General features: G+C 40.8%; 2 protein-coding genes across 2 annotated transcripts; one reads left to right on the forward strand and one right to left on the reverse strand.

Annotated features, from left to right (window-relative positions):
* Positions 1-106: 106 nt before the first annotated feature.
* On the forward strand, positions 107-10,704 carry eps8l3b (EPS8 signaling adaptor L3b). Its single transcript, XM_061769085.1, has 19 exons — positions 107-255; positions 777-864; positions 2,064-2,185; positions 3,941-4,005; positions 4,088-4,246; positions 4,885-5,034; positions 5,159-5,244; positions 5,346-5,461; positions 5,798-5,893; positions 6,511-6,629; positions 7,431-7,548; positions 7,634-7,704; positions 7,775-7,849; positions 9,423-9,568; positions 9,635-9,890; positions 10,015-10,128; positions 10,197-10,285; positions 10,364-10,496; positions 10,564-10,704. The coding sequence occupies exons 2-19, from the start codon at positions 797-799 to the stop codon at positions 10,603-10,605; spliced, it is 2,025 nt and encodes a 674-aa protein (XP_061625069.1). The 5' UTR covers positions 107-255; positions 777-796; the 3' UTR covers positions 10,606-10,704.
* Positions 10,705-10,736: 32 nt separating this feature from the next.
* LOC133475746 (glutathione S-transferase Mu 3-like) lies at positions 10,737-15,945 on the reverse strand. Its single transcript, XM_061769100.1, has 8 exons — positions 15,788-15,945; positions 13,485-13,560; positions 13,330-13,394; positions 13,177-13,258; positions 11,578-11,675; positions 11,414-11,509; positions 11,227-11,337; positions 10,737-11,147 (listed from the first exon to the last, which is right to left on the reverse strand). Exons 1-8 carry the CDS (start codon positions 15,938-15,940, stop codon positions 11,052-11,054), a joined length of 777 nt encoding a protein of 258 aa, XP_061625084.1. The 5' UTR covers positions 15,941-15,945; the 3' UTR covers positions 10,737-11,051.
* Positions 15,946-16,245: the final 300 nt, after the last annotated feature.

Raw genomic sequence — 16,245 nt, forward strand, 5'->3', positions numbered from 1 at the left:
ATAATTACACAACAATGAGTGTTTTCTGAAGTCTTGGCAACCACCAACCTTTGCAAGGAAACACCTGTCTTTGGAAACCTTTGGACTCATAACGAGCACCTCAAGTAGCAATCCACTTACGACAAGGGGCCAAGCCTGCTGATCTTTGATAACGACGCCGACAAGCAGGAAGCGATGGGAGTACTGTGCGTGTACGGTGTGTGAGGAAGACTCGTTCCTTACTGTGGAATAATGCCACTGGAACAAAGCTGACAGGTAATGAAACACCAGTGGTAATGTGATTTTGAGCTTCTAAACTTCAGTATTACATTTTAAATTTTGTCTTTTGATATTTGATATTTTTGTGCACCTTAGATTTGTGGCCCAAAAAACTGAAGAATTTCGATGTATTTGATTGAAAATAATAATAATACTTTATCCTGTCCATTTTTATCCTTGTTCCTTCAGTTATTTGAATTTTTTAAAACATTTTTTTTATTTTAGTTAAAGCAGCGTAGATTTTAGCACATTACGTTATGCAATCGTGCTGATTTTACAATTTTGTGGATAAGTACAGTTTATGCTGTATATCCTGTAACTCATTCACTGGACTTTTATAAGTTTGATTGTATTTCCATTTGTTTTAACATGTCAAAATTGATAAACAGCCATTCATCGAAGAGTATATAATTAACCTGCCTGTTTATTTAAGGAGTGCTTGCGATACGTAATACATTGCATCATATTTTGACACACTGTAATGTGTGTATAATGTGATCAAATGTCTTCCTTTCCAGGTTTAGAGGGAGTGCTGTTGATGATTTTACTTGGAAAACCAGAAAAGAAGATGTTGGGAAATTCTCGTCCCTTTTCTTACTCCCCACGGTCAGTGTCATTTTCACGTGGTGTTAATTAGCACAGTTTTTTTTTTTTTTTTAAACAATGGATGGGGACAATATGGTAAATGTACTTTTTAATGTTTGTATGGAAATAGTTGGTTCTGTGGAGTGCCTGCCCAGCGAAAAACTAAGTTTGTCTGCCTATTTCTGAAAATGTGTCTGAGTCAGCTGTTCTGCCCCACTGTTATGAAACAGTTGACCTAATTAACATAATAGCCGCCCACACACACCGTCTCAGTCCCTGGTGTCCAAACTATGGCCTGGTGGCCATTTGTGGCCCATCGTCCTTTTTTTATTTTTTATTTTTTTTATTTTATTTATTTATTTTTTTATATAAAAGCGGCGAACATTGTACTGTATTAAAATTAACAATTGATAAGGCCCGTGTCGTTAGTTTGCATTCATTTGTATAACATAATTAGTTAACACAAGTTTTATTCACAACGCTCTGAAAGATAATTCAATTAGAGCACCGAATAAAAAGCGCAGACCGCGATTGTTGTCCTCGTTCTGGTCTGTGGCAAAGTCAACGACAGATTGCTTTTGTTTTGGTTGTGAATGTTGACATGTGATTCTGATCCTGCCCAGTACTGCATGAGCAGATCTATTTTAATGAGATGCAGGGCCGATGGCCACCCAAAAATAAGGAAAAATCCCTGAATTTTTGATTAATCACCAGGCTGGTTAAAAAAAAAAATATATATATATATATATATATACTGTATATAAAACTACATATAATAGCTGTGCATATCTTTACTTACTTAATGGATTGGCTTTAGAGTCCTAAATACATAAAATATGAAAAGCATCAACATGGCCGCTGCATTTTTCTCTATGTGGCCAATAAATGTATTTAATTGTTGAAAGATTTGTAATTGATGTTGAGAATATCTATGGGTGCTTCCGTTAAGTAGGTGGGGGGTGGGCTATGGTTAAATTAACATTATATCAGCATTAGCTTTCTATAAAAAAAAAAAATTTAAAAAAAAGGCATTTCAGTAATTTCTATAGGAAACTGTTTTGGGGGCAAGGGTGCTGTTTGTGTTCGGCACAGTAGCTGTAGCTGGGAATCACTCTCGAAATGGAATCACAGTCGCATTTAAAACGCACACATAGCTGTAACACAACAGCGTGTTGCACAAAAACAGAATGTTCAATATAAGACCTTTAATTGTGTCCCAGGGGTTTCCCGGCAGAAGAGCCCTCTCAGTCGATGTGGGCTTTCCAACAAGATGACTCCAGGGGGTCCTCACCTCAGAGCTCTCAGAGAAATTTGTCCCGACTGAGTGCCAAATCCATATACAGTATGTTGACACCTGACAAAACAAATATTGTTGCTAATTATGGAAAGCCATTCGGGAATTTCTTCGAAAACCTCAATATCCAGCTTAAGGTCCATGCACTAGTATGCTCTTTGTCCTCACTAATAAGACAGCACAGCGCACTTGTACAAAACTGTGTCTTACTAGTAATTTTTTTTTCCCACTACGAGTGCCACTTTTGGCCTACTAGTACAATATCCCTTATATCCAGCATAAGGGCCATTTATGTATTACTAGTATAAGCTTTGGCCTCACTAGGAGGACTACTACATGTTACTAGTGACGAAAAATTCAAGTAGTTTCTAGCACGTCATCAGTAGTACGAGTAGAACACAGATGTCAATTAGTGAGTGCACAGTTTTGCCTCATTAGTAATATGTAGGTGTCCTATTAGTTTGCAGAAATGTCATCCAGTAGTTAAGACTAGTAAGACAAAGTCGTTCTGCTAGTGCGCACTAGTTGTTCTACTAGTGTGCTGAATTACAGGTACATTGGAATAAATTAGAATATGGTAGAAAAGTTTATTTCAGTACTTATTCATTATATAGATTCATTAAACACTTGGGGAAATACTTTTCAGAGGGTCCTGCCTAATTTGTACATAAAATATCATTTCCGTTGTTTCTTAATTGTATGTTATGTAATATTGTTGTTTCTAGTGAAGGTGAATTTTTGGTTTTCATTTGCTGCAAATTATAATCATCAAAATTATGCATATTTTAAAAAAAATCATGAAATATTTCACTCTGAGTGTGTGTTCTGCATTTCTATAATATGAGTTTCATTTTTTCAATTGAGCTACTTAATCAAATTAGGCTTTTGACACTACTCAAATTTATTGAGATTTACCTGTATATATTTGGGTCGAGGAGGCTACTAGTTGGGCGTAGTGGTTACTAGTGCAGCACAGTAGTTTACACCTGAGGTTTGATTATGTACTAGTAGGCACTAGTAGTGGGGAAAAATGGAAAGAATTTCCATTAGTGCAGCCGAGCTCTATTAGTGTACCCTAGTTCTACTAGCGTGCTGAATTGTCATAATAGTGAGGACAAATAGTGTACTAGTATATAGACCTTAAGCTGGAGGTCAAGGATATCAAATAAATGCTCAAACGGATTTATTGAAATCCATTTTGAGCATTCATTTGATATCAAGGATATCCAATTGAAGGTCTACGTACTAATACACTCTTTACTAGTAGGGCAATACAGCACACTAGTAGGAAAACTACATGCTACTAGTGAGTCAAAATTTCATTCGTGGACAACTACGTGCTTCTAGTACTACTAAAGTCATAAAACACTACGAGTTAACATCTAGCGCTTCAGTAGTAATACTAGTTGTGCATAGATGTATGGAATCAGATTAGTGCCAAAAAGATTCACACGAACATTTTTAAATCGTATCCGTGAAAAAAAGATTGACACAAAACTTTTTCAATTTGGCACATTTGTGATTTTGTGTTTTGTGTCAATCTTTTTTTCACGTATATGATTTAAAAATCTTCGTGTGAATCTTTTTGGCACTAATCTGATTCCAGAGAATACAGTGAAAGGTAGTCGTGGAAAACCCTTACTGGTAAGACAAAGTTGTTCTATTAGTCCGCTGATTTGTCTTACTAGTGAGGACAAAGCGCGTACTAGTACATGGACCTTAAACTGGATATCAAGGCTATTGAATAAACAGTTTCCGCACTTAATATTAGTGCATCTTGTATCTTCAAAACTCTGCGTCAAGTGCGGAGAAAGGAGTACTCTGAGGTGCTGACCAGGCAGTCCGACAACCTTAACGTCAGAGTAGAGGTAAAGTCAACGACGTGTATGCCAACGCGTGGATTGGCCTCCGCGCAAACTCACCGCCTCACGCCCTGAACCCCCAACACAGCACCTGCTCACCTGCGAGCTGGACGGCCAGCAGCTGACCACAGTGGACGAATGCGTGGCCAAGCTCCAGAGGCTGAACGCCAAAGGTCGTCTGTGGCCTCAGGAGATGATCATGGAGGCCCAAGGAGGCTACCTGCTGCTCCTGGACATTGAGAGCAAAGTCAGTATCTCCGTCATTTTCCACATTGCTCGTCCTCCTTCGGGTCACGGTTGAGCTAGGCAAGTTTATTTACATAGCGCATTTCATACACAAGGTAACTCACTGTGACTCACTTTACATGATTAAAAGCATTTTAAAAACAAAGAGCAAAAGATATTTTAAAACAAAGTAAAAGAGCTTACTACAAGAATGTACAAGTGCAAGAAAGATTTAAAAAAAAAAAAAAAAAAGGCTCTAAAATGCTCACTCAGAAGAGAAATCAAGGGGAAAAAAAATTAATTTAACCTGGACTTAAAAACATTTGGGGTTGCCTTCACTTCTGTCTGCAGTTTATTCCATTTGAGTGCAGCATAGCGGCTAAATGCTGCTTCACCATGTTTGCTTTGGATGCTGTGCCCCACTCTCTGATCTTAGTCTGCAGATCTACTGGGTTCATAATCCATTAGCATTCCTTTAATGTAATCACAATTTAAACCATGTAGTGATTTATAGACCAGTAGCAGAACTTTAAAGTTTTGGCTAACAAATGAGAGCGTTATCTTTCCTGCACCAGTCTTCAGAGCATGTTGCGCATCTCCTTGTTTTCCTCAGCGGTGTTTCTTCTCAAATGATATAAACCCTGCTTTCTCGGTTGAAAGGCAGAGCTGGAGGCCCTTTCGCTGATGAACATCCAGCAGACCAAAGCTGTATTGGACAGCTGCGCTTACGACTCCCTGCTGCTGGTCACCGTCAGGGAACGCAGCAAGCGCTTCCCCCAGGTCTTCATTTTCCAGTGTGAGGAGACTGGGGTGAGTAATTATCTGACAGATACCAACAGTCTTCTTGTCCCTCAGCTCAATGAACAGGCAAGATCTTTTCAGACAGATGGGTGTTCATAATAAACTACTGTATATTTTTCAATTTTTTTTACAGGCGGATCTCCTCAAGAGCGACCTAGATAAGTTTGTCCAAAGGGTAAGCGGTCCTGTGGAACCACGCAGAGAGCAGGCAGTCATTAGGTACAGTAGCCCGGACCAAAAAAAAAAAAAGTGCAAACGCTGATGGAAAATCAAGTTCCTGTACAATTAAAGTTAGTTTTACTCCTCCCTTTCTTTTTCAGGAGTAACCTTGAGAACATCATCGGCCTTCAAGCTCCTGGAAGCTTCCAGCAGCCTGGACCTCGTCTTGTGCAAGAGAGAAGCGCACCACTGCCGCCGTGGGCTGACAGAGAACCTGGTAAAGTCAACATTAAGATGAATGGAGCCCTGCGCTTGTTTCCCTTCAACGACCCGTTCTCATGTTGTAATCGAAGACGATCACAACCGAAGTGGGCTACCAATGTCCAGTCTTCTCTGTAGTTTTGATATAGTCGCTGTCATTGCAGAAAATCCTGCCTGATAAAGATAGGCTGTTGAGTGTTGGTCTGCGATGCAATGAGAGCCACTCATGTATAGAGACATTTTGATCCAGCTCCTGTCTTGGACGTCATTAGATCGTGAAGGTGTACCTAATGAAGTGGCCGCTGTGTGTGAACGTTCTCTGCAAATACACGTTTACTCCTTCATGCTTTAGGAAGCTCCTACCATGCCGCACCTCGTGTCGCGCAGAGAGAAAGAACGCCGCCGCCGCCAGAGCGACCCCTCTCACAGTGGACCCACAGAGAACCTGGTAAACAGATTTTCAGGACACTTCTCATCATAAATTCTGCTTTTATAAACATTAGAATGTTCAGTTGTGATAGTCATAGTCATAGAGGACAGTATTCGTGGGACAATATGTTATTTGAGCAGTTTAGAGCAGCATGTTTTTTTTGGGGGGGGAAACCGTTCCTGCCGACTATTGTGAGAAGCTTGTGGAAGGATATCCAAAATGTCATACAGTTTAAAGGCAATGGTACCAAATATTAATGGAATATATGCAAACGTCTGACTTTGAAAGAAAGTAATGACAAATTGTCTAAAAAATCTTTCTCTCATTATTCTGGCATTTAGCAAATAAACTATTTTTGGTAATCCTAATTGATCTAAAACAGGAAAAGTTTATTCTGATTTCATGTCAGTGAAGAAAAAAAGTGTATGTCTTTTTATATAGTGTATGGAAACTTTTAGTTTCAACTACACATTTTATTTGAAAACTAAAAATGAGCATCATCATCAGTATAAAGGCAGAATGGTTAATGCACCTCTTGGATTGGACCTCATGGGACTGTACAAGTGTCCTCAATGTCGTTGCCGGGCTGTGTATGCTCTTGTGTATTTGCTCATAAACGTCTTTTCAATTGGAAGACATTCTTCCTCCTCCTCGTTTTGACGCCCCACAAGAGGAAGCCGGGTACCAACGTGATCTGGGTGGACCCCCCAGCAGTCCAAATGTTGCCGAGATGACAGATGTTGACAGGAACACGGTCAGAGTTGCCATGAAAAGCATAACTCTCCATATACTCATCACGGGCATAAATGTCGCATTTAATATGTGCGGGAGATTTGTATTTCGTGACATGTCCGCTGCATGCGCCACATTCACAGATCAGCACACTGATTGACAAGTGACAAATTTGGCATCTTGGTGATGAAGTGCTGCCTGCGTCAGTGAAAATACAATTGAATCTTTATGGATGCTTCATGCTCGCTTCATGTTCATATTAGCCATTGGAGCCATTCGTTTGCAGTCTAGATGCATCGGGGTCAATATCGCCAGTTCAAAAAAAGAATCTCAGCGTCCGTGTCAGTCTGTGATAACACGACAAAAAGTCTTTCGATTTTAACTGGTTCTCGGCCCGTTAGAGGGCACAGCTAGACAAAAAAAAAAAAAAAAAACACCCACACCAAGTCAGTCTTTTTCAATGACCCTAACAAGCATGTTTTTGAAATGCGGGAGGAAGCCGGAGTACCTGGAGAAAATCCATGCAGGCACATATGCAATGCAAAGTCTACACAGGAAGGCCATAGCCAAGATTCGAACCTCGAACCTCCGTACTGTGAGGCAGATGTGCTAACCACTCGGCTGCTCTGCTGCCAAATTTGACCCTGTGCGTGTAACATTGACCCTGTGTGGATCCAGAGTAACGCTCATGTCATCCACTCAGTCAGTACAATATGACATCCCTGCCCGTGATGACTCGATGCCAACCTTTGAGCACAAGTGTACATGTCACACCACTCGCCGCTGTGCAAAGATTCCACCAGCTTGTGTGCCATCCCCACAGGAGATTCTAAACCACGTTTTGAATGATCTGGAGATTTTCATGGGCAAAGTATTTGCTGCGACGACTCCCACTATCCCGCAGGTCGAAAAAAGCAAAAAGAAAAAACCCCAAAGCCCAGGTAAAGGCTGAATCCCTTTTATCTTTCTTAATGTACTGGATAGAACGGAATGTACAAACAACTTGACATGTTCCTTTACCTCCAGCTGCCCATCTGCCCCCACCTCAGGAATTTTTATCCTGTCTTCAGAAAATTAAATATGGATTAAATCTGTTGGTAAGTAGGCAGAGTATCCCTCCCCGATGACCCATAATTGTGTGACTGCAACATTGTTCTGTTCCAACAGAGTCAACTTGATGGCTCACTGGTCAACACCAGCGCTCCTGAATATGTCCACTACCTCTTCAACAGTTTAGCAACAGTAAGTGCTCCCGCACAAATTCACAATACTGTGCTTCCCTCCACTTGGCTGCAGGAGTGGCACAAGACTCTGGTCAAAGTAGAAGTACTGATTCAGCTCCTGTACTGACGTCAAAACAAAAAGTACAGACTCTGAAATGTACTTAGGTACAAAAGTAATTAGTAACATTTACTGCCCCATTTTGAGAACATGGCTAACTCTAAAAAAGAAGAAAATCACATTGCGTTGCATGTTGTTCAAGAGCTTCCTAGGTTAGCTTGACATTTATGCAATCAAAATGTGTTTACTACGGTGGCCTGGAAGTGCAAAACAACATAACAAATTGTGGAACACTTTTACGTTTCAGAAAACAAATGAACAAAAGCAGAAACACTTTTACAAACGATTAAACAAATTACAATTGAGACAAACCGGAAAGGGAACCTCCCATACCACAGATTGTCGTGTAAGATTCCCACATGCATGCTTAGAAATCCCACGCCCTTCCTTGGCAAGACCCGCCCCGCTTCAGCATGATTGGCTCCTGCATCACGGGTAGGGTAGGCTACGCAGATGTAACGAGATGTCCATCTCAAATACACAACACATTTGTACAAAATAAAAAATAAATACATTTATTATGGTTAGGTCTAGGGTTGGGGTTAAGGCAGTTTAGGATGGGTTAAGGTTAGGATTATGGTGGTTAAGGCTGGCGCACACAGTGAACTATGGCGCAATGTGCGTGGCCACTGGTTTTGACACGATTCCAAATTTTAATTGACGTTGCACGGCATCTTTTATTCCATCAAAATGCATAGAAGCTTTTCCTGACGGTAAAAATATATTTCCGGGTTTGCGAGCCGTGCCGCCTCGGCTCAAGCCATATAAATAGTACGTAAAGCATCAAATGTTGTTTTACATCCATACTAACCTATATTCGTGATGTATAATGTGCCCATGGATGAAAAAGCAAAGTTTGTGACCAGAATGTACGTTCAAATGAATGGAGCCGACGAGCTTCCTTTCAAATATCCACACTTTCCTCTCTCTTTAGCAGCCTGCTTCTTCCTTAACTCTTAATCTATCTTTTTATGATTTAAGGAATGTGATTAAGTACAATATATTGTATATACAGCATCAAACACCTACACAGGCTCGCTATTCAGGGCATCCATGTAATCAATAGCTCAATGTGCGGGGGCGGACAAGATTGGACAATAATTTGTGAAAATGACATACCCATGTGGGCACTGATCAATAGTATAGATCTGTGAATAATGATAAATTTGAGATACAAGCCCTCTATTGTTACAGTGAATTCAACTAAACTAATTTCACAGTAAGCGTCGGAATTCTTCAAAAAAAGAGGTTTCAAGCTGTTTAATGCCGCTCCCAGTTGATGTTTAATCTCAAACTAAACATGGAATGGATAAATGGCATTTCCATTCATTTCAATGGGGAAAGATGATTTGCGTATTTTGAGTTGTGTGTGGTCATGGAACAAATTAAACATGAATCTCGAGGCACCACTGTTTATAATGTAGATGCAGAAAGCTTGTTGAAATGTACTTGAGTCGCTTTGTTTCCTGCACAGATTCTGCCTCGCTACCATTCCCACCTGCCCCCGACCGTGCTCTCCCCGCTGCTGACGGAGGCAACTCTGCGGCTGCTCAGGCAGGCGGTCAGCCCGGAGGAGGACCGGCTCTGGAGGTCTCTGGGAGACAGCTGGAACATCCCCAGGTATCGGCTCAAGTAGAACTCTAGGAGCCATCATTCAAGGTGAAATTAATTCTATTCCCCTAACAGGTCTCGATGGCCCGATGATGATGTCCCGCCTTACATCCCAGAGTTCTACGACGGTTGGCGGCCGCCTGCCCCTCTGACCAAGCCCGCCCAACTCCCTGATCAGAACGGCCAGGTGAGCAGGAGCAGCAGCCAGCGCTTACCACCGGGACGACCCGACGGCCGCGCCAAGGAAGGTCGCGACCACATGCGGGTCATTTACGACTTCATGGCTCGCAACAACAGGGAGCTCACTGTTATGAAGGGTGAAGTGGTTGAGGTGAGATGATGTTGCCTGTGGTTGTCAGAGCGAGAGAGCGGTTGTTTCATTCCTGGAAACATTTGTCCCCTGGACCCAAACTGTTTGAGAACCTCTAATGTGGTGCTCTATGCCCTTTCAAAAGGTGGTTCAGACGTCCAAGCAATGGTGGCTTGTGCGCAACAACCGTGCGGTGGAAGGCAACATTCCTCAGAATGTTCTGGAGCCCTTGAGGAGCAGCTTGCCAGTGGAGGAAATGGTGCGTTCATCTCACTCTGAGGAGGAATGATTGTATATTTTCACATGGTTTCATTCACCTTGGCTCAGCGCCCGCGTCATGGCCCCCCGACTCTCGACATGGTCTCCTCGCCTGCAGAGGTCAGAGCATGGCTGCAGTACAAAGGCTTCTCCAAAATGTGAGTGTTACGATCCAGATTTATTTTTGTCTTTTACACACATGGCGTGATGATGATGTTCCACTCTCTCCCGAGCAGCACCGTGGCCAGCCTCGGGGTGCTAACTGGGAAAATGCTGCTGCAGATGGGAAAGGATGAGATGAGGACTGTGTGTCCAGAAGAAGGAGCAAAGGTCTTCTTCCAGCTTCAGGCCATTAAATCAGCTATTGCAGTAAGTGGCGTATATACAAAATCTACAAACACTCAAACGCACACTTATTATATCCTTTTCCCTGCAGCTTGCCAGTGAACCATCTGGCTCATATGATGCCCCCTACTAATGACCAAGTCTCAGCTTTTTTCTTAATATTCATCCACTGATCAACATCTAGATTTTTGTGTAATCTTTTTTGTCATCAATCCTGTGTGGAACATGATTGTTGGAGTGTATGCACAAACTTGAGTACAGATATCAAGCAAAATTTTTTATTGAGAAACATTTCAAATGACGAAATCTATGAAAAGACATTGCTGGACATCATGTCATTTATTGTAAGATAGAAATAAAGAATAAAGTTGCAAACTGAGAAAGAGCTCAATGTGCTGAATGTTACACTTTAACAGTGTGTAGGGCTTGAAAACCAGCTTTTCAACATTCAAAAGCGTCAGTATTATCTTTTGAATAAAATGCATGCTGAACTCAAATTAGTGTTGCTACTAGAACATAATGTTTTGGAAGACAAAGTAGAACTTTGCTAAAGATTATTTGCACTTCATTTTGGAGACTTTACTCTTTCTTGTTGCCCCATTTCGCCATCTTGTTGTTGACAGGGGTCTTAATGAATTTACTGGATTTCATGTAGATAGCAATCTTCTCAAGTGCCTGTAATGGCAATAGATAAAAAGTGATTCACTGTCACCCTCAATCAAGAGGAGACAAAGACAAAGACTTTTTCCCTCACCTCGAAACGAGCCAGAAGGGCTTTGAGGTTCTTGAACTCATCCAGGCAGGTGGGCTGAAACATCCTGTGTTGGTCCAACAGCTCGTACATGGTGAAGTCCACAAAAGTAATCTGTTACATAGAAAGCCATTTTCACCATTGCCACTTTAGTCATGTCCACTTTCTGTCCAGCAAACAAACTAAACACCTTTTCACCAGCAAACCACTTTCGGTCTCCCAAGAAATTAGAGAACTGCTTGAGTACACCCGGCAGCGCTTCCAGGTACCCCGGCTTCATCTCGTCCTGAAGTCATCAGAGGAGATTAAGAGCTGCGGGACTCGAGTCGTGTCCACTCCGAAACTGATACTCACAAAGTCGGTGTAACACATCCTCACAAACCCATTCCGAAAGTCCACCGCCTGGTTCTCCATGATGTCGACACGGACCTTCTCATCCTCGCTCTCTCCACCTGGGAACAGATTAGCACTGTTGGTAGTTGAGACTGGAAGGATTTGATTCCAAGAAGTTGGTTTGGCTTCCGAAAGGGTGGAAGTTTATAAGGCATATGAAATAGTACAGAGGAAATTTACAGTGCAACCTCTGCCTCACAGTTAAAGATTTTGGATTCAAATCTCAGCTCAGGCCTTCCTGTGTAGTGTGTGCATGTTGTCCATGTCTTAGCATGGCATATATGGTTCAAACTCTGTGAAAAATGAGTTAGAATAATAATAATATTCGATCGTGACTTCTACTTTCTTACTGCAAGTGTGCATCTCATTGCATGCACCACACTGCCCCTCAGAGGCAAAGACGTGCACAGCAGTCAAAACTAAACCTCCGTTGCATCAAGTTCGTGTATTGCCGCATGTGGCGAAAGCGAATGATGTTCCCATCACATACTGACAGTAAAAAAACAAAAATAACGGAATTTAAATTTGTTATTTTGGACTTAAAGTATAATTTGTATTGATTGAAATTATTTTTCATGGTTTTCTAATGTTTTTTTTTTTTTAAATGTAATCTATTCAAACATAATATGCTTGTATTTAAGTTATGCTGTGGTTATGTAGCAAATTAAATATATTGTTTTTATTGAAGTTATTTTGTCAGAATTTCCTAATATAATTTGGATTCATCTTATTCAATTGTTGTACACTTTTTTTTTTTAAAGTTACTTATGTTACCCATTGGTTAATAAGAATCGGGTCAGTCTTTCCACATACCTACCGTTGCTGATTGAGTAAAATCACTTTGTCAAGCCCTTTCTAACATTCCGTACTACAAAATAAGATGTATTTATGACTGTTGCTGATATTGGATTGGACTAATACCGGTATCGGCTAAAATTCAACGCTGCAATATCGGTATCAGATCAGAAGTGCAAAAGTTGGATTGGGACATCCCTAACGTTAATGATTTCTCACAATAATGATTTAACAAAAGCAGGAAACATAATATGAGACACCATTTCTATAAATCTCAGGTTTACATTTTCAAACGATCATTTCTACAGCATTCCTCGGAATTCACAATGTCACATCGCAGGTGAGCTGATTTTCAAACAGGCCTGCGGACCACTCCTTATAGCCCCTCGGAGGCTTTAATGTTGGTGAGCTCTGCTCTAAATTGTCTGTAGGTGTGAATGGGAGTAAGAATGGTTGTTTGTCTGCATGTGCCCTGTGATTGACTGCCTACCAGTCTGGGGTGTACCCCGCCTGGTGCCCAAAATCAGCTGGAATGGGCTCCCACTCACCCACTACTTTGAACAGGATACACACTAGTTAATGGATGGCTGTTACTTAATGACTATACCTGTAAAATATAAGTGACAGTCTAACAATGGAAGGGAATAATTTCAAACGAATCAGGAGGGTGACCAGTGTCATAGAATGAATTGTGTTCAAATGTTCCTCTGTACCATAAGTGGCCCAATGACATACACGTGCATACAGTAAATACACAAAACTTACATAAATTGTGCTTCCGAGCAATGTATCTCATGATGGCATTGCTCTGCACTATCTTTCTGTCTCCATCCTCCAAGTACGGTAACTGCAATGACATTACGAAACACCAATCATAAAAGGCTTCAGTCATCATGAATGCCGTCAGTCATCACTCACGTTGGGAAAGTCCATTCCGAGATGGGGCTTCACACCAAACCAGCAGCTCTTGTCATAGTCGGGTGCTGCGTGGGTAGGAAGAAGATGACTACAGTGAGTGATTTGGATTAACACAACAGCATAAAAGTGGATCTTTGTTGATCGGGGAGCTTTACCTTCACCGCATGAAAAGAGCTTCTCCTCATATGGCGTCTTAGTGTACTCCAGCAGCAGTCGAATGGGCTGGGCCAGCTGCGGCACAAAGGGAGGGGATTGTTTCCTTCAGTTGTTTAAACATGCGCAGTGACCTGTTTTGTCTTGCATTTACTAGTGTGTGCTGAGAGTACATCTTTCATTCCACTTATTTGTGACGATGAACATGTCAAGACAGTGTTCATAATGGTTACCGTGGGGAAAAGTACATATGAATGATCAGTCAGAATTTTGACCAATTAGAGGTCTGAGAATGGAGCGCTAAGGATTTGAAACAACCTCCCCCCCCCCCCCCCCAACAAAAACTTTTTTTGTAGCTGCCTTCCTTATTGAGTTGTCCTTAAACATGTCGGAACGTGACAACTTGCCACACAACAACTCAATAAACTACATTAACTTAATTTCGGTTATTCTCTAAAATACTTTTCATCACAATCACAAGGATCTAGTTTGATGTGCGTCCCGAGTCTGAGATGCACCAAAATGAGCACAGACGAAGAATCTGCTTCCGAGGACGCAATGTTATGGATTAAAGTATTCCGGCGTGGTTTCGGAAACCGGGTTTGTGTTTTTTTTTTGGGCGGGGGAAGGAGACAAGATAGGGCTCTAGAGTGCGACTAATCTGGTCACATATGCACCCTAATTTCTAAATGGTGCGGCAAAAAAAAAAAAAAGAAAAAAAAGAGGATCTACTCGCCCAGCCATTTGAGTAAGAAATGCGACTTGAAAGCAGACATGAAACCCATCTGGTCTCTAAACCAATCAACGATAGTGAAGGGCGGGACGGGACTTGATTGGCAGTATATTGCCTGGTAAGGCATTAATGGCTGTTTATACCTCTGTGCCAAATGGTTAATATTTGTTCAGTGCAATTTTTGTGAATAGAGCCCGAATGTTTTAGTTATAATTTTTAATTATCTAAAAATGTTTAATTTATTGTTCTACATTACAATGCCAATGTTCAATATATTCTTTGAATTAATTGTTCTTAAAAAGGATGTAGTTGAATTATGCTCTTATATCATATCAGCGGCCTTAAAAAAACAATACTCTCGCTTGCCGCAATAGTTTTTGGGGAAAATATATAGTCCTTAAAAAAAATAAACATATATTGAGAGAGAGAGCGAGAGATATGGATACAAATATTGTACAAACGCTGTTAAAAAAATTATAAAAATAAAAATAAATAAAAAGAGTAACAACTAATAAAAATCTGCAATCTCGAACCGTGATATGTCCTAGGACTACTGTATCTGTATTCCATGATGACAAACTGCAGGGACTCATTGTTTCCAGACTTTGTGCATCCTGGGACTCACATAGTTTCAAGTGTCAAATGACATATGCAATAACAACATCTATGATTATATCAATATAATATTTTTCTAAGTATATTTTAACAACGTTTTCATTGTCACTCCGCTGATCGGCTGGGCGATAGCTGGGATTTCTGGTGCCTTGAGGAGTGAGGCATGTGACCTATCAAGTGTTACATGTGACCATTCAAAAATGAAGTGCTGGATTAAGAAAAACTACTTAACAACTGTAAGCGCACTAATCTACTAACAAAACAGAAGCATTTTAGAGAGGTATACTAATATTGTTTCTATTAAGAACGGTGTTAATACCTGGCGTCTTATGACGTTGGGCGCACACTCGCCAATTATTCTCATTCAACACCTGCGTCGTCCTCTGAAAATAGCGCAGCTGATTTCAATTTTTAAAACAATTTTTTTTTTTTTTTTAATAAAAGTACTATTGACTCTAGATTTTTTTTTGTCCTAGTCAGTCATAAAAAGGCAATTTAGAAACTTCGAATTTAATCATTACCACATGAACTGACGGGCACGTGACGCCTATAAAAGTTAACAAATGAGCAAAAACAAAAAGAAGCAAAACTTCACCGCAATAGCTCGTTCGTGGAGCCTATGCGTACCCACGCTGTCGTTAGTGGGCAAAGCAAATTTCCGAGGGTGCTTTGTTTGTTGGTGTGTGCAGCCTGGCCGTAACCGTCACGCAAGCTAGCCTTAGCCTTAGCTGCAGAAACCCTGTACGTTTGCGTTCCAATGACACACACACACGCTGTTTAATGTCATTTTTTTCTTTGGTTATGACCACTGCGTCACCGATATATTGCTAACTTTTGCACAACACATAAATGTGGCGAGAAACTCTTAAGTAATCTTGTGGGTGAAAAAAAATATTAATAATAATAAAATTAAAAAAAATAACAATAAAAAGCTGTTGTGAAGATTGCAGAACTCACCCCGCGAATATCCCAGTAAGCTAGTTTCATCTTTGCTAGCTGCTCTCGTGCTGCTGCTGCTGCTGCGAGGAGGAATGAAGACGGAAAACCGGAAAGTTGGGGTAGGTTGGTTTTCAAATGCCGTCTGGAGGAGTACAGGGGGGCGGGGTTCATTAGGACTTTTACTACCGTGTGTAGCCTACACAAGTCCATTTTCTGGGTTTACGGTCCCGGCATGGGCGCTTTTCTTTCAAAATAAGGAACTTTCGAAGTTTAGTACTGGAACTGGGTGCTCCCTCGTAGTAAGCAAGATTCACTGCCTACATACGGTTCAGTTGTATTTAACTTTTAAGTTCAATACATTTACATTTAAACTGTTTTTCAAACATATATTTACCGTTTGTATGTACCTTTTATGTTAACCCATTTCAATATAGTCATTAAGATATTTTTTCTTCTTCTTATATTTAAGCACAGTG

This window comes from Phyllopteryx taeniolatus, chromosome 1 (genome assembly GCF_024500385.1).
Source record: "Phyllopteryx taeniolatus isolate TA_2022b chromosome 1, UOR_Ptae_1.2, whole genome shotgun sequence".
Classification (NCBI taxonomy): Eukaryota; Metazoa; Chordata; class Actinopteri; order Syngnathiformes; family Syngnathidae; genus Phyllopteryx; species Phyllopteryx taeniolatus.

Coding starts and splice junctions, on each gene's coding strand:
- eps8l3b (XM_061769085.1), top strand. CDS start 797: ATGATTTTACTTGGAAAACCAGAAAAGAAGATGTTGGGAAATTCTCGT. Junction 5,035..5,158: donor TCCAGTGTGAGGAGACTGGG/GTGAGTAATTAT, acceptor TTTTTTTTACAG/GCGGATCTCCTCAAGAGCGA. Junction 7,705..7,774: donor AATATGGATTAAATCTGTTG/GTAAGTAGGCAG, acceptor CTGTTCCAACAG/AGTCAACTTGATGGCTCACT.
- LOC133475746 (XM_061769100.1), bottom strand. CDS start 15,940: ATGAACCCCGCCCCCCTGTACTCCTCCAGACGGCATTTGAAAACCAAC. Junction 13,259..13,329: donor TCGGAATGGACTTTCCCAAC/GTGAGTGATGAC, acceptor ATGTCATTGCAG/TTACCGTACTTGGAGGATGG. Junction 11,510..11,577: donor GGATGTGTTACACCGACTTT/GTGAGTATCAGT, acceptor TGATGACTTCAG/GACGAGATGAAGCCGGGGTA.